This window comes from Symphodus melops, assembly GCF_947650265.1.
Source record: "Symphodus melops genome assembly, chromosome: 16".
In the NCBI taxonomy this organism is placed as follows: domain Eukaryota; kingdom Metazoa; phylum Chordata; class Actinopteri; order Labriformes; family Labridae; genus Symphodus; species Symphodus melops.
Window position 1 is genome coordinate 8,565,129 of NC_136706.1, and position 22,453 is coordinate 8,587,581.

The 22,453-nt window shown below is 38.6% G+C and overlaps 2 protein-coding genes across 4 annotated transcripts; one reads left to right on the plus strand and one right to left on the minus strand.

The window, feature by feature from the left end:
• Positions 1-172: 172 nt before the first annotated feature.
• On the minus strand, positions 173-5,335 carry svopb (SV2 related protein b). Its single transcript, XM_079364699.1, has 16 exons — positions 5,191-5,335; positions 4,845-4,978; positions 4,271-4,356; positions 4,093-4,191; positions 3,849-3,920; positions 3,631-3,755; positions 3,487-3,550; positions 3,277-3,402; positions 3,059-3,187; positions 2,874-2,947; positions 2,476-2,552; positions 2,278-2,382; positions 1,576-1,687; positions 1,409-1,490; positions 1,228-1,317; positions 173-754 (listed from the first exon to the last, which is right to left on the minus strand). The coding sequence occupies exons 1-16, from the start codon at positions 5,250-5,252 to the stop codon at positions 563-565; spliced, it is 1,629 nt and encodes a 542-aa protein (XP_079220825.1). The 5' UTR covers positions 5,253-5,335; the 3' UTR covers positions 173-562.
• A 3,003-nt stretch (positions 5,336-8,338) lies between these two features.
• On the plus strand, positions 8,339-21,186 carry myo1hb (myosin IHb). 3 transcript variants are annotated; one of them, XM_079364694.1, is made up of 33 exons: positions 8,339-8,571; positions 10,829-10,880; positions 11,730-11,891; positions 12,304-12,419; positions 13,174-13,372; positions 13,462-13,542; positions 13,638-13,817; positions 13,899-13,997; positions 14,084-14,197; positions 14,300-14,371; positions 14,455-14,574; positions 14,771-14,838; positions 14,925-15,030; positions 15,111-15,191; positions 15,271-15,362; positions 15,498-15,592; positions 15,687-15,733; positions 15,998-16,078; positions 16,187-16,292; positions 16,454-16,571; positions 16,701-16,814; positions 16,905-16,981; positions 17,070-17,138; positions 17,272-17,356; positions 17,457-17,619; positions 17,877-17,960; positions 18,124-18,217; positions 18,827-18,882; positions 18,961-19,096; positions 19,195-19,265; positions 20,362-20,459; positions 20,547-20,646; positions 20,734-21,186. In XM_079364694.1, the coding sequence occupies exons 3-33, from the start codon at positions 11,766-11,768 to the stop codon at positions 20,758-20,760; spliced, it is 3,075 nt and encodes a 1,024-aa protein (XP_079220820.1). In that variant the 5' UTR covers positions 8,339-8,571; positions 10,829-10,880; positions 11,730-11,765; the 3' UTR covers positions 20,761-21,186. The 3 variants fall into 3 exon arrangements, with proteins under 3 accessions (XP_079220820.1, XP_079220819.1, XP_079220821.1); XM_079364695.1 differs by lacking the exon at positions 8,339-8,571 and adding an exon at positions 8,604-8,644; XM_079364693.1 differs by lacking the exon at positions 10,829-10,880.
• The last annotated feature ends 1,267 nt before the right edge of the window (positions 21,187-22,453 follow it).

Genomic DNA, 22,453 nt, shown 5'->3' on the forward strand with positions numbered 1-22,453 from the left:
ATGATGTCATGTGTTGTTAAAAAATGACTTATGTAATGTCAATGAATATAAACAGATTGTCACATTTCAGAAAAATATCTGTGCTATTCTTCCCATTGATACTGAGTAATTTTCTGTAGTCATTTACCATAGTTAAGGAAAAAACATATTAGAGCCAAGGGTAAATTAAATCATTTTCATTAGAAACAAACCAATTTAATAATAATAAAACAGTACCTTTGATTACAAAATGTAAACATATATAGGCTGAGTAAATAAAAGTATATACATGTATAGCCACAAATGGAACTTGAACACTGTATTTGTCTTTTCCAAAATAGTGCATCCTTAATTAGACTACTGGTACACAAACCAGTTCAAACAAAAGTTCACTTCCAGTCACATTAGACATTGGAGGAAGGCCTTCCCCCAGGCATCACTCCTTGTCTGTAACAATATTGTCTACTGTTGTTCCTCAATGATCATTTCTCAGATGATTCAGGTGTCTGATGCATATATGGAGGTAGACGACAAGTTATCCTTCTACTCCTTATTTTAATTCCTTCTTCTTGTAGATCTGTTCTCAGGAGTGCCTGGTACCATTTGTCTGACTGGTTGTGGTGTTTTCTATGTCCGGTCTTTTCGTCTCTGAGTTGGACTCCTGCAGACTCCTGCCCAGTGTCTCAATAGGCAGGATCAGGGCTGCGATGCCAGCCAGCAGACAGCAACCGCAGTACATTGACAGAGTCAAATAAACGGATTTCCTAAGCATCACCTAGAAACAAAATGTTAAAAATAAGGAGTCAAACAGAGGGAAAAAAGACAAGCCATCTAACAGTCGATTTCAGCGCTGACTGAACAGTTAAGAGCAGCACTGAAAAAAAGTGAAAATTACACAGGCTTATTTGCATTTGTTAATGAGAAGGTAAACATATAATAAAAGCCACAAAAACAATGTAGATTCAAAATGTCTACTATAGCCTAAAGTCACTAATTGGTCACTTGAATACGGCCCAGTGCTGCATTTATTTTTTACATAGAGTTGTACATGAGCATTCTCTCTTCTTCAATACAAGACAGGGAAGCTCCTCGGTGTGCTGGAAAAAAGCACTGAACACACACCTCTAACCGAGAGGTGACAAAAGAGGGATATGAAAAGAATTAAACTGTTGTCGAGCAGTGTTTGTCATACATTTGGTCCATCTGTGAGAAAATCACAACCACATGCACCAGTTGGCTTCTGCATACCTGTGCCACAAAAGGAGTAATGAGGGCTCCCAACCTGGCCATTGCACTGCAAGTCCCCATTGCCAGGGCTCTGTTCTCTGTAGGAAACACCTAATGAAACAGGAGAGTGAACATTTCATCTAAATCAAACAATCCAAAACAAGTACTTAAAAAGAAAAAAAAGAAAGTTTAGTAGACATACTTCTGGTGTGTAAACAAAAGCAACTTGGTATCCTCCAGAGATGAATGCTCTGGCAATAAAGATGAAGATTGTAAGAGCTAACCTGTAGGGACAGACAGAGATATCAGGCTAAATGTTTTAATATGCTGCCATTGAAATATAACATAATAACACAAAGATAAACTCACCTTCCGATACATCCATACAGAGGCAGAATACACAGAGAAAACATGAAAAAACATAGAGTCATGCTCTTCTTCCTGCCAATGCGGTCAACAACAAGGAGGATGACTAACATCCCTGAAACAAGCATGAAAGACAAACCAAAAAATTAATCTTTAGAAAGACACAAGATACAACGTCACCGCCCAAGCCACTCCCTTGAACACCACATTGAGTATCTCAAATACCTGTGGTTATAGAGGCATGACAAGGAAAGCTCAAATTATAATAACAATAACATTTAAACTTGTTAACCCTTTACAGGGCACTCATTGAAATACTTTGAAATTCAAAAATTCAACCACATAGTGTTATTCAGGGCCATAACAGAAATGCATTTCTAATATAACATTTGTAAGTAAAAAAATTGACAAAGTTACCATATTTGGTTTGAATGCCAAAATAGCAGAATCAGTGATGTAGGGTGATCTCTTCTGATTGGCTGAGTGAGGATCACATGCTTCTTGACCTTACTGAGGTGCAGAAGGCTGGCCATATTTGTGAAAATTACAAAAAATAGTCTCTTGCCGTGTAAAGGGTTAAAATAATTAAATGGCATTAATAGCTTCCATGTTGTTGTTTTTTATAATTGGATGTATGATGAAGAAATGTGGTGGAATCCAACCCGCACCACTTTCATTGAAAACATATTATAGTGAGCATTTTACCTGGGAATTCAGCCAAAGTTGTCCATAAAAGGTCCTTGTAGTCCGCTGAGGTCAAAAATTTGCATTCAAGGCTACAACTTGGTTCGATTTTTGCTCCTTGGGTTGCTAAAAAGAGTAACGTTTTTTTTCTATGTTCAAATTTAAAATGCAAAATGTCATATTTTAAAAAAGGATTATTTTGGAGCAACTGTTACTTACATCCACATGAATCTCCAGCCTGGAATAGCTCAGTTGTCAACAGGACTATCCCATAATACGAGAAGGCAAATGCAAACCTTTTGAAAAGAAGAAAAAACACAAATAAATTAAATTGTGAACTATACAAAATAGAGACTTGGATACCAACCAATACTTGTGTTATTTGTACTTTGCCCAATGTCTGGAATACCTGAAATACTAATTCAATTTGACTCAGTAAACATTCCTCAACAATATTATTTAACCAAAGGTCACAGTCTGTGTTGATGTGCCCTCAGCTACAGTACATGATAACAAACAAGTGACACACCCTTGATTAAATAAAAACCTCCTATATAATTACAGGTTTAAGGGAGGTAAATAAAAAGCACAGATGGAACAGTACATCTCCAACTTACCATATAAACCACAGAAGAAGAGTAGTCCTCCAATATTCAGGAGCAAAGAGATCCTTGATACGTCCACGGTCAACCTATAAAATAAAGAAGAAGATCCATATAATTAATTTGAATTGGACAAATGGTATTGTATAAACATCTCCATTTCCAAAAGAAAAAAAGGACATATAAACCTGAAGCATCACCTGTTTATAATCAGTCAGCTTCCCTTGAGGCAGGGCCTTTCCATTCTCTTTGGCCATGTGTGTTAAAGTTGCCATGGCAGCTTCTCTATTTCCTGTCAGCACATCAAAACGAGGACTTTCAGGCAGCCACTGTGAAAGCCAGAGAGTTTTAGCTGTAAGTTTAATTCAGCTTTTTTTTATTTTCTCTCGTAAACACACTTAAATACTGAAATACTTACAAAGCTGAAGGAAAGAAATAAAAGCACTGGTAACGTGGACAGGCCGAGCAACCATCTCCAGCCAAGCGTGGGCATAATCCACAATGCCAGAAGGACCTCGAACACAGCACCAATTGCCCAGAATGCCTGAAGCATAAAAACAACAACCAATGAGCTGCATAAATGATCTGATCAGAGCTACAACTCCTCTTTTCATACAGCAAAAGTTACCGCAATTAACATGATGCTGATGCCTCTGGCCTTCGCTGGGAGGAATTCAGAGTACATGGTCACCCTAGAAAGAAACAGAAATTGTGTTGTTTGAATGTGTAAACTGTTACTTCTTGATCATGTTATATAAAGAGGAAAACTCACGCCTGAGGAGCTCCTCCGATGCCAAAGCCTACCAGACCCCGCAGGACCAAAAGCCAACCATACACAGGAGCGAAGGCGCTCAACAGGCCATAGTACAGAGTCCAGCACATACAAGTGATCAGTCCCTGCATAACAAACAGGTAACACACCAGTTTAACATCAACAATGTAAAACATTATTTGTGAATATGTAAGTGGAAATCCAGATTTCAGACTCACTACTCTTCTGCCATACTTGTCCGACACATTCCCCCATACAGGTGAGCTGATCCCTGTCCCGATGAAAACCACCTGATGCCAAAAAAGGAACGTTTTTTATTCATTTCATCTCTGTGAGTTTATGTTTCAGTATTTCTTTATGTTTTGAACTTTGACAAGTGGAGTTGGCGGATCAAAATGTGAGTAAATTTAGTTAAAAAAAAAAAAGCTATGTAAATGAACCATTATCCTGAAATGAACTTACAGATGTGATGAGAGCCACCTGATAGCTGGGCAGCCTCCAATCGCAGTGCAGCTCGGGGGCCAAAATACTAAGGATCATCATCTCCATGGCATCTCCTATCTGCTCCCATGGAGGCAGAGCACTACATGAAAAACAAACACTGCAAATAAGATGTTTCTTAATTTTGAAGGGTTCTTACCCACGACAGCCCAGTGAGGAAACACATTTTCCACTGGAACTTTCCAAAGCCGATGGCCTCTAATGCATCTTCAATTGTAAACGTTTCTGTATAATAGAGACAAAACATTGACTTAAGTTTACCATCTCCTGTGAAGAAATGTTCACAGAAATGCTCAAATGTTTCGAAACAATACATTGTTGTTTGAATCATATCAGTAGAAGACATTTCTACGGCATGAAAACTTCCCGATAAGTCCCGATAAGTCATAAGTAACTCACTCTTTTCATCTTGTATTTGTATCAAAAGGTACACCAAAACAAGGAGAAAACAAAGTTTAACAAGTATAAAAAAAACCTAGGATTTGAGTACAGTTTATATCTTTTCATACAAGAGTTTAAAGGGAAGTAGAAAGAAAAAAGATAACTCAGAAAGCAATATATGGGAAGGATGTTGAAACAATTACTCGGTGGTTTCCAGTTGGACAGAGACACAATTCTGAAAATATTCCTTTGCTCAAGTGTGTTTTTACACGTTTAACCTGGCAAAGACAGAACATCTAAATGTGTTTAAACTACAACAGTGTTTTACTAACCTTCAGTTTGATCAAATCCAGATCTGGATGCAGACTTTCTTAGGCTTAAGTCGAGCGCTACAGAAGCTATGGTGCAGATCTCATTGTCAGTGCCCTGAGCTTCATCACTTTGACCCACAAAGCTGGGCTCACCCCTACGTGTCAACATGCAGACAAAAATACAAGCTTTATCAAGTCATATGGTTCATTTAAAAGCACTCCATGTCAACATTCTCCATCATTGTTTCAGCATGAAAATATTCCCTTGCTAACTGTGTAAACGAAGGAAGCCCTTTTTTACATGGTGTATTTCCATTTAGCATCCCAGGAAAAAGAGAAAACAGTCATCTTGTTTGTTGGTTTTTACCTCTCTTCTGGATTTCTCCACCGCTTGTAAGTGATCTTCTCCGGTCTACCCCAGTTCTCCATTTTTCCATGTGTAAGGGTTGGGAGCTGTTAATCTCACCAAATATCAAACAAGTGTTGTGTTCAAACCTGCTGGAGCAGTTGCTTCAGGTTACTGTGAACCACCCAATCAGAGAACAATACCTGAGGGAGGGGTCAAACCAGGAAACCAAATGTTGCTCCTTAGGGTGTGAATGGACAGAAGCTTTAAAGGTTAACACCTAATTTTCGACTGAGTTACTTTTATAGTATTGTTACTTTGGTAAAGTTAAAATATCTACAGTGTAAAATAGTGAATCCACACCTAAATCCAGCTGTATCACTTCATATTTTCAAAAGTTTTAAATGTTGGAATTGAAGTAGGGAAAACAAGACAACTCTCCTGTAAAAGTGAGTGTAAAGCAGAACAGAGAAACTACAGTTTTCTAAACAAAATAGTTTGATTAAATTACAAACAAAGAAACAGAGAAACATTAGTCTTTATTATTGTCTCATCCACTAATTTAATTCTCTGAGCTTATTTAATTATCTAGGTGTGGTTCTTACAGTAAGTCTAACAACAGGTTAGACTGAAAGGTACTAAAAAACTGAATCTAAGAGTGGAAATATGATATATTTCACAGACGTGAAATTTCAAGTGTGAGATCAGATTCAGCTTTAAGCTACAGCACAATGTTTCAATAGCTCACTAACTGCCATGTGGTGTCGCCGACAGCAGGCTGTGCTGTAGTCTTGTGTTTCCTTGCTAAGGGGTTGGTTGTGTATCCAGAGGGCTCTTTTGTGAGGTTGGTTTTTATACACAAACACCAAAATCACATTTTGTGATTGTCCTTTCCAGAGGATTTTTTTTTTTTACATCATTGGCCCCCTTATTTCTTTGATTATTCTCAAACAAAGCTGTTTCTGGAGTTTAGGTTCCAGTGAGAAAAGGTCAAAAGAGAGCTTAAAGTAAATCTTACATGGACAGGTTTTTAAAATTAAACAAATATTACTTTGAGACAGGTCATTTTAGAAATCAAAATCAATCTTCTTTTCTTAAATCAGATATTAGTCTGTAAATGTTGAAAGCTCTCTGTCCTTTTCATTGCAGCGAGTAAATAAGGCCAACCTGAAAATATAAGTAGGACACTATGAGGACATGCTGAGGCTGCTGTATTGCGGTAGGAGACAGCCATAAATACAGGTGAAATACAGGGTTGAATACTCATCACATCTCTCTGTCCTCACATACTCGTCAGCTGCTCAAACAGGAACAACAGAGAACATCAGCAGAGCTTTAAAAACATGAACTCAGAGGTAAGATTTGATATCTTCAAAACAGATTGTCTAACTATAAGAATCCTTAAAGGTTATTTATTTTCCTACATGAAAGACAGATCCTGCTTGCAGTTAGTTATCGTCAGATTGTTTTGTGGTGCTGCACTTTAATTATAGTGTGATGTTTTCACTGGATGCTCCACTCTTGAAACAGATATCCTCGCAGCTTGTTTTGGCCTTTTCGTGACCTGTTGACAGCAATCTGTTTGCTCACATAAATAAAGGATAAGTTAAACGTTTAGTGGTTTGGAGACCCAGTGGGCCAGTGAATATTTTTTCCAAGAAATGGTTAATCTAGAATAAGTTAAGGGTCCTATCAGTTCTCAAATTGTTACAAGCAAGATGTTAAAGGTGGTAGCGAGGTCTTATGGAGATGTTGAGAATTTAAGGTGTGTGTTCTTTTTTTATGGCAGTTCTAACATTACGGTGTGTGGCAAGAAGAATTAAATGTATTTTACTAAGACACCACCCATCTTATTTCAGGAGGGAAGTTGTGCATGAAACTAAAGTAGACACTAACATATACCAGATGCTAGTCTAATGTCTTCATGTTTCTGCTCACAAGCAAATAAATTGTTGCTTTTTGTATCTCTTGCTCAGACATCGAATAGGCACAATATTAACAAAGGTGGTTAGTGCTCATTTGTTAGGTTTAATTTTGAATTCCAGAAATACTTGCTATCCGGTTATAGATCCTGCTAGAACTTTCGGTTTGTGTCTAACTTTGGTGCCCCCTGTGGACAAAGCTGATGGAAGAAATCTCATCCTGCTTTTTTTTTTAGCTGACAAATGTAACACTCATCAGGAATCCTGGTCGTGAAAAAAAAACTGTCATCTACATGTCCAACACAAAGGATTTGCATTAGCACTAGTGTACACGTGTTTGTGTTTAGTTATATGTTTATTGGGAGAGCAGTGGAGGCCTACTCAATGAATTGAACATTTTAATATGCATAATGGATTAAATTATGTAAATTTTTCCATGCATGCTCTCTTATGTCATACTGTAGCTTGTTTGAGCCAATCTATAGGCAGAAACGTAAGACGTCTTTGTTGATGCTTACAGGAAGCACGATATTAAAATGTAATGAGACAGGATAAGAGGGCAACGTTACGCTGCCCACAGGCCTATTACAAATGAGCCTGTTGCGCCACAAGAAAGCTAGTAAATAAAATTACCACAGTGCAATGATTCTTTAGAGGATGTCCATGTAAATTAGTTCAAATGTATTATAGATATTTGGGGAATATAAGGGGAACTTTGCCTTTATCTCTTCTCCTACCAACAACTCTGTTCAATTTGAGTATATTAAATTAAGCAAAAACTTTAAATTACTTTATTGTTACGCTGATTGGGTAATAATTACTGGGAAAAAAACTGTTTCAATAATACAACATATAATTTGAATATTTTTTGTTTATCTTTGGTTCCATTGGTTGTAGTTCTACTGAGCGGTTAATTAGTTTGAAATATACCTGTCTAATCAAAGATCAGTAATCCAATACCTGTGCTGTAATTTAGTTGGAGGAGGGTGAGGACGGGTCTCTGAGAAGATAGAATTACTTCATCCTAGTATTACATACCTGTACACATACACACACTCTTCTTAAACACATCTGTTCAACACTCGCTGAATGAACATTTGCTGCCTGGGCTCCATGAATGTTTAAGCAGCCCCGTGCTTCCTGAGCCAGGTAGCTCATTACCGTCTCATTACCTACAATGTAGGGAAACCAGCCCAGCAGTAAGCAGGAGGGTCACGCTCCTCCTCCTGTCTCTGGCCCTGGTACCAGGCCTGCTCCGAATCAGTATATCAATCAAGGACAGACGCATACCTAAGCAGCAGAAGAGACAGGGCTGAAAGTAGATTATCTGTACTGAACAACAGAGGCTACACTATGGGAGGACTCATCAGAAACTAAACCGTGTCTGTCTGAATACTAAACCTGAGGACTAAAAACTATTTTGGATTCATCACATCAGACTGGTTACATCATGACGCACCAGGCTTTGGAAGTGAAGGAGGTAACTACATGCTCATGGCTTGTGTGTCTTTGCTGCAGTTTTTTAATCATATTTAGAAGCCATTTTTGAGTGGGTAAAGCCTCTTACAATTACTTTCTACTCTCTGTGGCCCAAATAATTAATTTCCAGACATGGATAATAGGCGTGCCTAGCTGTCTGCTTTAAGGTCTTTCTTACACTGGAGGACTATCCCAGGGTGCACTGCACTTAGCTATGCTACAACCTCAGATACAAATGTAATGAAGCAATGGTTTGATATTGACAAAATGATAACTGTAATGTAACAGGGATAACTTAGTGTAAAAAGGGAATCGTTTGACTACGGTTTCACTTTCCATTTATGCGGCATTTTATATTCTTCAGCATATTGTTTTGGTGTTTCAGCTTCATTGTTCTGCCTCAGCTCTATTTAACCTTGATTCTGTAGCATTTAGCCGCTTAATATTCCCTCAGGACTTCTAAGATAACAACAAAGTACTCACAAACAGAAATATGATACTGTAAGATGGGTAAAAACAGACTGAAGAGAGAACAAATGTTGCTCAGTAAAATACTCGCAAAAAACAACAACAAATAACCAAAAGAAACTAAAACAATCACAATGATGGCTTTCCAGCAGCGTCAATATTTGAGTGCTAGTTAATTAGCTTTTACTGACTGCAAGTGTAATTTTTTTAAATTGTTTTTAAATTAAAGCAAAAAGTTTTATACTGCCCAGAAGTAACATTAGTATTTTCTTCAACAAACATCCAGTACAAACATTCAGCCAAACAATAAAACACATTACATTCTTGTGTAAAACATTAGCAACAGAGGAGTTACTGTACTTGACTGGTGTGTTATAGAAGCCTGTGATAGTCCGGTTTCTACACACCTGCAGCCCCCTAAATGTGTGTTGCCCTGGGCGATGTGTGGTGTCAGTCAATGGCCCATGAGGAGTGCTATCTCTTTCAGGAGCCTAACAGCCACTTTGTGGCTGCGTAACAGGATCCAGCACCATGCTGGATAGACAGGGACAATGGAGCCCCCTCTCAGATGATGGTCTCCTGGTCAGATAGACTTTCCTGTTCCGCTGACATCAAAATTGGATGTTTATGACAGTTTTCCATTTTGAATTTGTCGAAGTTACTTACACACCTTAGGCTACTGGTTGTCTGTTCACATGTTTACTTAAACAACTTGTTAACCCGTAACATCAGTTTGACTAATCAGGCCTACAAAAGCAAATAAGACCACCAGGAGATGATCATTTATTTTTCTGTGGTTATTCACAATGGCTAAAAATGCTACAGAGGAGTGGGTGTCTGGCAAAACTATTTCCAGTAACCTGAAGAAACAGACTTTTTTTTAAAGCAAACATTTAAAAAGAGTAACTTATCTAAATCTACAAATCTACAACGGTTTTGTCCAGAGGAGGCAGTAAAATCAACACAAATCCAAAGTTCCTTTAAATGACACACTCTGTCCTGCATGCAATGCAATGCTTCCAGTCTTCTCACACAGTTACAAACCACATACAGGTGTGTTCAGTTTGGTTTGTTTGGTTTTGATGAGGACGTGAAAAGCTTTTTTCTACAAAGGCCATTGATCAAAAATGCCATGTGTATTGTTTACAGACAGACTCAGAATGAGAACACTTTATAAAATGACCATAAAACAACTTTAAAAGTTTGGAACCACTTCAGTCATGAAATTAGAAAAAAGAAAAAAAGATGTTTATTGTTATATTATTGAGGTAACTGTCTTCAGTCAGCCCTTGAGGTACATCTTAAGCATTGAAATACATGTTTTAAAAAGGCTCAGTATTGTTGTAATATACTTATGCTATGCTGTGTATAGTGCTGTTGAAAACAAATGAAAACACAATATTAAAGAGGTGGTATTCAAGCATTCTAAATGTACATTGTAGAAGTGTTCTGATCAAGTTGATTTTAGATTACATTTGAAATATATTGCATCACATCTGGTCGTGAATCTTATTTATATATTCTTCAAAAACATAGGGATTGTTGTGTTGATTGGAATTCATAAAAAAAAAAAAAAAAACGAGTAAACACAGTCAGGCAAGCAGCTGGGTGTGGTCAGGCAACAACATATCCCTCTCACCCCCCTTCACAATTACATTTTTAGACAAAGATTTGCTTCCTATGCTGCAAACTCGCAACATTATTGATGGTTTCCTATCGAAGGAAGTACAGAATGTAATCTATCAGGGTTTCCTGTCACACTGCTGTCCTTTCCCCTTCAATAAAACCAGATGTTCAGTCCAGAAAGGTTACAGAGACACTCACACCTCAGGCACCTTCAGGGTAGGTAACTTTCTGCATTATTTCTTGCAAAACTCTATCGAACAATTGAATGATTTTGGGAGACGATTAGTTTTTAGATTTTGTTGTAAATGCCAGCTGGGTCAGTAGAGCAGCAGCTCGTTTTCCTGGAGCGTGATCCGTGAGTGTCGGTTATCCCGATGTGGTGACTGACGGGTCAACTTGGCAGTGATGAGAGCCAAACTACTGAAGCACAGAAGTGCATGGCTCTTTCAGGGCACCATAATTAAAGTGCATTGTGTTTGCAGATTATTTCATCTGGTGTTTATACATGTTATGAGGCTTGTAATTGATTCTCCTTTCCATCCCTTAATTAAAAACTAGGCTCAGTTATGGCTTCATCTTGTATTAAATAAGAATTTATGGAGCGTCAAGTCTAGGTGGAGTCTTTTGTGTCCGTTCTGCCCTCACGATCAACAAGACTGATGGCTCTTTACAGAACACAGAAGCAGATTAGATAGCAGCAGCTCAATTTAGATTCATCATGAGCATTGAGGATGCAGCCAAGGCCACTTATGGCTCAGACTGGAGGTCACAGATTTAGAGACAAAACAGGCAGGATGTGAGTCAATAAATCCCAGGTTGGTTGTCCATGACTGTCAGTCGTGGGTGTATGTGTTCTTGAGCAGTGGCATACAGATAACTTTTGAGGAAAACAGGACATAAATGATGACGAGGCAGGAAATATACCCAATGAAAGAAGGAATAGGAACTTGGGAAATAATGTGATATCTGTAGATTTATCAGATTCAAATACAAGTTTCATAACGTCAGTAATTATATATAGTCTATCATGTTAACTAGTTTTGTGATGATGTGTTTCTGTTGCAGAGCCTTGATGAGCGCTGTAACAAGATCCTGAGGAACATGGAGGCCTCCCTGACAGCTCGGGATCGCGTGGGTATCCAGGATTTTGTTCTCCTTGACGCTTATATGAGTGAGAGTGCCTTCCTGGACAACCTGAGGAAACGCTTCCACGAGAACCTCATTTATGTGAGTCTTCCTGTGTGACAAAATATCTGACAACCTAGCTCTTTTCTCTCGCTCTGATTAAACGGCGCAGGCCCCAGAACGTTTGACCCCAGAAGGTCCTCATGCTGCGTTGACTCCCGCCGAATCTGACTTTGTGTGTTGCTGAAACAGCAGCTCTTGTTCTTTCCATTTGCAGACTGAGCAATCTAAAGGTCATTAATGTCCGTAGGGTCATGAAATGCGATTATCCAAACTTATTGTGTTTGATAAGAGGAACAAAATAACAAATCAGCACAGTGATACTTGGACAACTCTTTGCCGGCAGCACAATTTTAATGTGATTTAGTGTCTGAGAAAAAACTTTCTTCAGTATCATCAACCAATTCGGAAAAGGTTGCAAATCATTATGTCCTTTCTTTGTGTTTCTCTGCAGACCTACATTGGGACTCTGTTGGTGTCGGTCAACCCGTATAAAGAATTAAATATCTACAGCAAGAAGCAGATGGACACCTACATGGGTGTAAACTTCTTTGAGCTGCCACCTCATATGTAAGATGTTATTTATTTTGCACTTATTATAATTTTACATTGCACACAGTTAGTATTTAGAGTCGGCTCTTTCTTTTCTTGATAAATGATACATCACTTTGGTCCAAACTGAAATACGTACAACAATTAGAGGGAAGGTTATTCGATTTCTAAAGCTGTTCATGTCTTCCAATTAATAAATCCTACTTACCTTTCTATCTCCTGACTCTTTCTCTATCGCCAACATGAGGTTTACAGTTTTATTCTGTGTGAAATATCTTCACTAGAACTAGATAGATTTCCATCAGAATACAAATACAAATGTATTCAAACCTACAGGTTAAACTGCAACGAGTTTCACCTTTCCATTGACAAGTCATCCTGTGCTATAATGTCTGTTAAGTGCTAGTTTTATGACTCAAAAGTCACAACCCCAACCCTGTAAACATTTTCCTGCTTAAAATGTGTATTGCCATTGTGAGTGCAGTTTGGTAAAAACCATTTGTAGAGACTGATTCACTTTATCGTTGAATCATAAGAGCAGAAGGCAAAAAGACAAAAGATTACAACATGACAAGAGAGTTAATAGATTATAAATGCACGGTATCTTGGAGGCCTTCATGGCGGTTAAGGAGCAAACCATGACCCATAACATTTATATCCGACGGATAGGTCTCCCTCTAGCTTTCTTCATTTTACTTGTTCTCTTAAAATAGGTTTAAAAGTTTACTTCCGTGTTCTGGTGTCAAAAAAAGCATCATTTCTGTCCTTTTAGATATGCTCTGGCAGACAACGTTTTCCGCACAATGCAGTCTGAGTTCAACAACCACTTCATCCTGATCTCAGGGGAGAGCGGCGCCGGCAAGACCGAGGCCTCCAAGAAAATCCTCCAATTCTACGCTGTCAGCTGCCCAAGTACTAAACTTCTGAACAACGTCCGAGACAGACTGCTTCTGTCCAACCCAGTGTTAGAGGTCAGTGACATGGATGCTTCTGACGTCAAAGACTTCTTATTCAGTAGAAAATATCACAACAATATACTGTACATATATATTTCTTCCAGGCTTTTGGAAATGCCAAAACCCTGAAGAATGACAACTCAAGTCGCTTTGGGAAATACATGGACATCCAGTTCGACCATCAGGTGGAGTAAATAAACTCAATTAAATGAAATTACATTGCAAATTACAATTTCAAGGTAATAGAGCAAGGGTTTAACATTTACCTTTCCCCCTGCAGGGTGGTGCAGTAGGTGGGCACATCCTGAGTTATCTCCTGGAGAAGTCCCGCGTGGTGCATCAGAATCACGGAGAGAGAAACTTCCACATCTTCTATCAGTTGGTGGAGGGGGGAGAGGAAGATCTGCTCCGGTGGCTTGGTCTGGAGAGGAACTGCAAGAACTACAGCTATCTTGTGCAGGTCTGCGGGAGGGGAAAACAAACAACACTTCATTTATCTGGTTCAGCAACAGTCTCTCAGACACTGTTTTGTTTCCTGCAGGGTGATTGCCCCAAAGTGAGCTCTATTAATGATAAAAGTGACTGGAAGACGGTGCGGAAAGCCCTCTCCATCATAGAGTTCAGTGAGAGTGATATTGAGGTGAGGCTGTGCAGTGAAACATGACACGTTAAAGCTAAAACTCAATTAAACCGTATCATATATGTAGTTTATTTCTTTGTATACAGAACCTCTTTGGAATAATTGCTAGTGTGCTCCATCTGGGTAATATCAAGTTTGCTGCAGACGCTCGAGGATACGCTTCTCTCAACAACAACCAGGAGATGCACTGGGTGTCAAAGGTGAGCCTGAAACAAACAAATCATTTTATTAATCGCTGTGTAAACTCTCTGATTGGGCAAAAGAAAATGTTTTGCGTTCTTTTTTCCGCTTTCGCTGTGCAGTTGCTCGGGATTCCTGCTCAGGTGTTACAACAGGGTTTAACCCACAGGAAGATTGAAGCCAAATCAGAAGAGGTGACTTTTTTTTTTTGTTTGATTTAAAGTATCAAGTGTTGTCAAATGGTTTGTGTTTAATAGTTATTATTCTTATGTTAAAGGTTTTTAGTCCCTTCTCTGTGGACCATGCAGTATATGCCAGGGATGCTCTTGCCAAAGCCATCTATGGTCGCACTTTCAACTGGCTGGTCAACAAGATCAATGAATCTTTAGCTAACATGGTGAGATGAAAGAATTGGGAAAACAACAACAAGATTTCAGTACGCCTGAAATAGATGTAGGACTATTTGTGAGACTGGAAATGTCAAATTCTTGAACCAGATTTGTTTTTGGCTGAGTTTATTCTCATTCAGTTTCATCAATGAGTTTTGACAAAGGTAAAGAGAAGATAATAATGTCTGTGTGTCTTGTCCGTAGGATTCCTCTCGGAAAACAGTAATTGGTCTGCTGGACATCTATGGGTTTGAAGTCTTCAATGTGAACAGGTGAGATCTTTCACACGAGCTATTCTTCAACAACAAAACTATTAAATCAAGATTGCAATAGTTACAGCACCAATTATTTATTTTAGCTTTGAGCAGTTCTGTATCAACTACTGCAACGAGAAGCTGCAGCAGCTTTTCATTCAGCTGACCCTCAAGTCAGAACAGGAGGAGTACGAAATGGAAGGGATTGAGGTAAATATGCTTTTATCTTATATACATTTTCCTAATTCTTTGTGTCTCATAATGTTACTAATGTGTTATATTCATCACAGTGGGAACCGGTGCCATACTTCAACAACAAGATAATCTGTGATCTTGTGGAGGAGAAACACAGAGGAATCATCTCTTTGTTGGTAAAGAGGATATACAAAAGACAATAAACTTCCAAACAAAACCAAAGCATTGCTGATTGGTGTTTTTCTTGTGGCGCAGGATGAGGAATGTTTACGTCCTGGTGAAGCCACAGACCTCACCCTTCTGGAGAAGATGGAGGACAAGATTGGCGGTCACCCTCATTTTGTGACGTGAGCTTTACACTTTTGCGCGACAGAAAATGCATTCTTATTACACTAGCTAATGAACATTAGCCAACAACATGAGTGCCATATCACATAACACATAAATTAATACCAGTAGTCCTAAAACACTCCTTCCTGCAGACATAAACTTGCAGACCAAAAGACGAGGAAAACACTGGAGAGAGGAGACTTCCGTCTCTTGCACTACGCTGGTGAAGTCACATACTGTGTTGTTGGTAAGAGATCAAATAAATTTAAAGAATGTCTTTTTCTTTTTTTAAAAACAGCATATCTGACTATTTTTTAAGGTTCTAATCTTTTAACTTTTAGGGTTCTTGGACAAAAACAATGATCTCTTGTATCGAAATGGGAAAGAGGTAACTTTGTTTTTCTGTGATGTATTTGATTCATTGTGTTGCATAAACAAAATACTCCATCTTATTACAACCTTTTAATATCCTCCACTGCTACAAACACACAGACACACACACACACACACACACACACACACACACACACACACACACACACACACACACACACACACACACACACAAAGAAAATAAATGCATGAAAAAGAGCAAAAACACTTGCAAAATATTATTGACCTAAATCTGAATAGTTCTTCTGTTCTCCTTCAGGTCATGCGTCAGTCCAAGAACACTGTTATCAAACACTGTTTTCCTTCTACTGAACCTGACAGCAAGAAGAGGCCTGAAACTGTAAGATAAGATTCAGAGGACAACATCCAGTGACTCACTAATTTCTAAGAGAAGTTATATTATTAAGCACAACTTTTTTATACCTGCTGTTTTCCCATGACTCCTCAGGTGGTGACTCAGTTTAAGAGCAGCCTTGTGGGCTTGACTGAGATTTTGCTGTCCAAAGAGGCCTGGTATGTCCGCTGCATCAAACCCAATGAAGCTAAACAACCAGGTGAGTTCTTGTGTACCAGAGATCCCCCATTTTTAAAAGACTTTTGTGGGCTACACAAGCCTTTACTGTATGCTGTGCTTACTTTTATCCAGCACATACAAATGAGATCAGTCAGTTTCGACCTCTGAACTATCTAAATTAATCTATTGTGTTGCTTTCAGGACGCTTTGATGATGTATTGATAAGACATCAGATGAAGTACCTGGGGCTGATGGAGCACCTGAGGGTCAGGCGAGCTGGATTTGCTTACCGACGCAAATATGAAATCTTTCTTCAGAGGTCCCTCAGCACTCTACCAATACTTTATTTTCACCCAAAGTCCACATACTCGTGCATGTTGTCACGTTTTTCAACACACATTCCTGCTCTTTATCCCTCCTTAATTCGGCTCGTTATCTCTTTGCTCAGGTACAAGCCCTTGTGTCCAGACACTTGGCCCAACTGGAAAGGCACAGCAGCAGAGGGTGTGCAGTGCCTGATCAAACACCTGGGCTACGAATCCGATGAGTACAAGATGGGCAGGTAGGCAGAGGATCACACCATGCTGTTCATAGGTGCTGGCTAATATTGAATGCATTACGCACTTGTCACTGTTTGTCTTATTCTGGCAAGGACAAAAATCTTTATCCGACACCCAAGAACTCTGTTCGCAACTGAAGATGCATTTCAGGTCTGCAAACACAAGCTAGGTGAGATGTTAAACTGCATATTAAGCGTAAGTGCTACATTAACCATCATAACACTTCTGAGGTTGAACTTCAATTGTGGTTGATGCAGCGACAAGGATTCAGGCCAAGTACAAAGGCTACAGGGTGAAAGGAGACTTTCTGAAACAGAAAGAGGCTGGTGAGTTGTCCCCCCCCCCCCCCCCCCCCCCCCCCACACACACACACACAGATTTGGACTAAAATGTGTTAAATTGGCTAAATTTGAGCATTTGTTTAGTTCGTCTTTAGTCTAATGTGTCTTATCCAAACAGCCACAAAGATTGAGACCTGCTGGAGAGGGCTGATGGCTAGAAAGGAGAAGGAAAAGAGGGCGTGGGCTGTCAAAGTCATTAAGAAGTAAGTAAACACTATGAAGTCTATCTGAAGTTGAGACTAACAGTAACACAGTCAAATAAAGACTTTGTTTTGAGTTTTCTGTCTATTGATTTTTTTGCAGGTTCATTAAAGGTTTCATGACCAGAAATGAGCCCTCCTGTAATGACAACAGTGAGTACCTGGCGTATGTGAGACAGAACTACCTCATACGGCTGAGGGAAAACCTTCCCAAAACAGTCTTGGAGAAAGACTGTTGGCTCACCCCTCCGCCTATAATGCGGGAGGTAGGTCATACATTTTTGAACAGCAACTGGTTCATAGTTGTAGCTGTAGTTTTAATATCCATCATCAAACATCTGCTGTTGTTGGGGTGTTAATGGCCAGACGGGGTCCCACCTGTGTATACTTTCCCACACATCATTCCCCACTCTCTCACTGGTTGCTAACACTACCTGCTGTCCTATCTCTAAAATAAACGCTTAAAAAGCCCCAAAAAATTAAAAACAACGACAACAAAAAAAAAGTTGTCGTCTTTTTCTAGGCCTCCCAGCTTTTGAAGAAGCTCTATGTTCGCCAAATGGTGAGGAAGTACACACGAGGAATCACTGCACAGAGGAAACAACAGGTACAGTCAACATTCTTTAATACAGTCTTAAACACACAAAGGAAGGAGCCTTAAAATATGCTATCACAATAAATCCATTCTTCTGTTTAAATGAAAAAATCTCTGGGAAAGAATTCCGTCCCAGAAAAAGAACGACTTTATCATTTTGTATACTTTTTCCCAGCTTCTGTTGAAAGAACAGACAAGCTCCATGTTTAAAGGAAAGAAAGAAAACTACCCCCTCAGTGTGTGCAGACCATTTCTGGACACCAGGATAGGTAAGAGAATATAGAGTTTTACTATTTTCTTTGAAGATACTTCAAGTACAAGACACTCTTTATTACCAAGGAAACATTTTTGATGCATGATTTTTTGAGACCACCACATCTTCAGTAAGACCACTTGTTCCCTTTAAATCCCTGATAAATACAACCAGATACTTTCACTGTGCAGATCATTTCCCAGGGGGGAGAAGGGATATCTGTAGGACCTTTTATGGCATACTGAAAGTGGGAACTGCCCTCCAAAGACATTGAAGGGGGTTTCAAGTATTTTTTGTTAGCAAATTTTGATTAAAAACAATTAAGCAAAAACAACATTAGATAAGTACAGTGTTGAAGATATCATAAATAAATAAAAAACAGTTTACAAGGGCAATATTTAAAAGCAAAAAGTGTCAGGTTGGGTTGAATCTGCAGTGTTAGAAAAAAAAGAAAATGTTTACATTTTTATTATTTATTTTTTATAACCAGTATTTTTCGAAGTCAAATAACTAAAATGTTATGACAATTATATCAGAGCTAAAGCACAATAAAACAGAACAGTACCATTTATTAGATTGTGTTAAGCTCTGTCATGGATTCTGAATGCTTTTCTGTTTCTCCAAGGTCCAGAGGACATAAGCATCAAAGTGCTTCAGATGATTCGGCATGAGCACATCAGGGTAAACTAGATTCCTTTTTACATCTTTGCTGTTTTTTTGTTTATCCACTCTGACCTTGTGCGAGTGTTTCTCCCACAGTACAGCGTGCCAGTGGTGAAGTACGACAGAAATGGGTTCAGGCCTCGTGTGCGGCAACTCATCTTCACTCAGGAAGCGGCTTACCTGGTGGAGGAGACCAAAATCAAGCAGCGGATTGATTACAGCTCTCTGAAAGGTGACAAATCAGACGAGATACATGTAAGGAGAGGTTCAAGCTTGCCTCGAGATACATGTGTAATTTCAGTTCTAAAGGAGACTGTTTATGTCTTATAGGTGTGTCTGTCAGCAACCTGAGTGACAACTTCCTGATCCTTCATGTCACATTTGATGACATCAAACAGAAGGTATCAACAGACTATTGGATATCTGACGCTCTTTTCATCACAAAAATTCTTGCAGCTTGAGTACAACAAATTAAAACATATTATCATTCTAAATCACAAACTGGACTAAAAAATGTGTTCAAAACAAGAAAGTCGTTAAACCGCCTAAAAATTGACTTTCAAATACTTAATTAATGTTGTTCATAAAGTTGCATAGACAATATAATCAAATAACTACTTTAGTTTATTCAAAGCTTGACCCAAAGGCACCAGGACTTGTTGAAAGATCTTGAAGATATTTCACCTCTTCTCTGAAAGGCTTCTTCTACAATTTCATTTGGATCAAGCTCAATCTTCATCCACCACTAAGATTTAGTGGATAAGGACTTTGTTCATAAATTCTCAGTGATGTTTAAGCTGGCCTCAAATCAGAACTCAAACATTAATTTAATGAGTCAATACATTTCTAAGTTGGTTCATTGAAAGGGGACATATTTCCCCCCTTTTTCAAACAGTCCCCTGTGCTCTAAATGAAATATCTGTGCTGTTCTTTGGTCCAAATATAACATGAATTAATCACCAGAGGAGGTTTGTGACCCTGTAGAAACCTGCTCTCTCAGAACACTCCGTTTTGGTGTGTGTGTCTCTTTAAATACAATGAGACCCCCCTGAGTTTTCCCAGTACACATCACTCCTCTGTAGAGAGAATAAAAAAGGTGGACCTGTGCAGAGGTTTTGCTCGAGGCTAAAGGTGGAGTCCATGGGTTGAGATACCAGGGGAGGGGAGGATATCTTCTTACCAGAATCCAACTCGTGATGTCACAAACTGAGAAAATTTTAAACAAAGCATTTTTTCTGTGTGGTAAGACTAAGGCAGACCACAAACAGGGGAATGGATGGATTTATTTCAAATTTGGGTGAATAATGTGGGTCAATAGACACTCAGGTTATCCAAATAAATGTTCAAAAACACTATAGCCGTGGATTTTCACAATACATCCCCTTTAATATCTTAGGAGCTACATTTAAGATATTAGAAGCTATAAGTACCATGCTATTACCTTCCATATAATTACCCTTTGAACAACTGAAGGACTGACACAATGTATTCGTACAGGGGGATCTGGTGCTGCAGTGTGAGTACCTGTTTGAGGCCCTGACCAAGATGAATGTTATTGCCAACAAGCAGAACTGCATTAAAGTGGTCCAGGGCAGGTACACAATCTCCAATGAACAGATTTATATTCAAAATAAGTTAATTGGGTTGGGTTGTAACTTGCTGTTTTGTGTGTGATATTGCAGCATACGTTTTGACATCCAGCCCGGCAGAGAGGGGTTTGTGGATTTCAAGAGTGGTCAGGAGTCCATGGTCTACAGAGCAAAAAACGGCCATTTGATGGTGGTAAGATTGATGTAAACTAACTCATTACGTTGTTACATTTGAAAATAGCTACAAAAAAAAGAAAAAAGAATGAACTTTCCATTTTAGGAATCTACAAGAACCAAGTCCAGGTAATGCTGCTGCTGACCGCTTTGGTTGTTCTGCTATCCTGCTTCATCGCTGCTGCCAACTTGTTTTACATTTCTACATTTTTTTTATGCAACTTGATGAAAATAATATCAGACCATGAAAATGCAAAAATACATACGCATTGCCAATTAATCAGCTGTAGATAGCGGACAACAAGTTCACTGAAGAACCATGCCAGAATATGTTTGTCTGTGTTCCTTGTGTGGAAACTTATTTCAGTTCGCATTTAAGGTAATCAACCACCATTGATATCAATAGAAGCACTTATTATCCTCTTTTTTGTATGAAATCTATCTGGGATTGTTTTGTCTCTTATGATAAAAGAAGATGAAATAATTACCTTTATGTGTGTCAATGTATGTTACGTCTCCAACGTTGTTCTTCACATTAAATCATGTAAACCGCACAACACATCTGTGTTTTTGTTTTGAAATCATTTAATTGCAGAGGGAGCTCCGACACCAGCACATTTCGAATGGATGTTTAAAAATCTACATGTATAGAAAGGAAGAGCTCCCCCTAATGTTCTGACCCAACATTACAATCCCTTTCATATAATTTAGGTTGCATTATGAAACTTCTACAGAAAATATTAGCTTTTCTGTTTTGACTAAAAGAACATTCAAATACTGCGTTCATTTCCTGTCTACCCTATGAATATTTAAGTTGTTTTTCCTTTGAACCATGAACTAAGTCTTAGCCTTTCAAAACATGTTCTGTTAAGACAATGTTCAGAAGCATTACATTGTGCTGTAGCTTAGACTGCAGCTCACTCTGCTGGGCATAACAGAAACAAACATGAAAAGAAAAAGGGCTTCAGCACAGAAATATGGTAAATGGACTTTGGCTTGAAGCTCTTTTCTAGTCTTCAAACTACTCAAACCCCCTTTCCTTCATGTCACAACTACTCAATCACACACTGATGGCAGTGGTTACTGTTTAGTGAGACCGTCAGAAGTAACTAATCCCATTCATATACTGCAGATATCTATGGGGCATAGATAAAAAAACAGGGTCTGTATAAGCACAAAAAAGGGAGTTTTAATATAAGTCGAAATATGCTCTTCTTAAAGAAAAAAGACATAAGGTGTTTGAAATAAAGGGGGACGAACTTTCTCTGTATTAAATATTGTATTTTTGTTAGGGATAAACTTAATTTAACACTACATCTTACTTGCTAGCTAGCTGTTCCCAGAACAAAGTTGACATTTGTGCATATGTTAAAATAATACGTTTTAAACCTGGGAGTAAATGAAACAGTTGAAACAGTCCGAGCTTTAGCTACTCTGCTACAATGTAATCATGTATGCTAACATGAAGACATCTATACTGAATAAAAGTGGCAGAATCAAAACATAAATGTGTGGAGTCCTGTGGTCCAAACTAGGAGAGAAAAAGAATGACCTGTAAATTAGTACGCAAAGTTTATTATCCCTGCCTATTGATAATCTGTGACCTTAGACTTTTCAATCTGTGGGCACGGTATCGTAAACTATGTACATGGTTTTGTTAACCTTAGTATTGTCTGAAAAAAACAGTTGTGAAACTATTATTATGTTATATAGAATAAGGTGACTTATAATACAACATATCTGGGTTTTATTAGGATATCTTATGTTGGCTAATGTAGACATTTGTCAAGCTTACTTGTAACCAGGCTCTAACCTATGCTGCTTTC

Bases quoted from the DNA above. Each gene is read 5' to 3' on its own strand.
- svopb (XM_079364699.1), bottom strand. From the start codon at position 5,252: ATGGAGAACTGGGGTAGACCGGAGAAGATCACTTACAAGCGGTGGAGA. The intron at 4,357-4,844 runs GTTAGTAAAACA...TCTATTATACAG, and splicing joins TGGATTTGATCAAACTGAAG to AAACGTTTACAATTGAAGAT. The intron at 2,553-2,873 runs GTAAGTTGGAGA...TCTTTTCAAAAG, and splicing joins CTTCTTCTGTGGTTTATATG to GTTTGCATTTGCCTTCTCGT.
- myo1hb (XM_079364693.1), top strand. From the start codon at position 8,542: ATGACGCACCAGGCTTTGGAAGTGAAGGAG. The intron at 13,818-13,898 runs GTCTGCGGGAGG...TGTTTCCTGCAG, and splicing joins ACTACAGCTATCTTGTGCAG to GGTGATTGCCCCAAAGTGAG. The intron at 19,097-19,194 runs GTGACAAATCAG...TATGTCTTATAG, and splicing joins TGATTACAGCTCTCTGAAAG to GTGTGTCTGTCAGCAACCTG.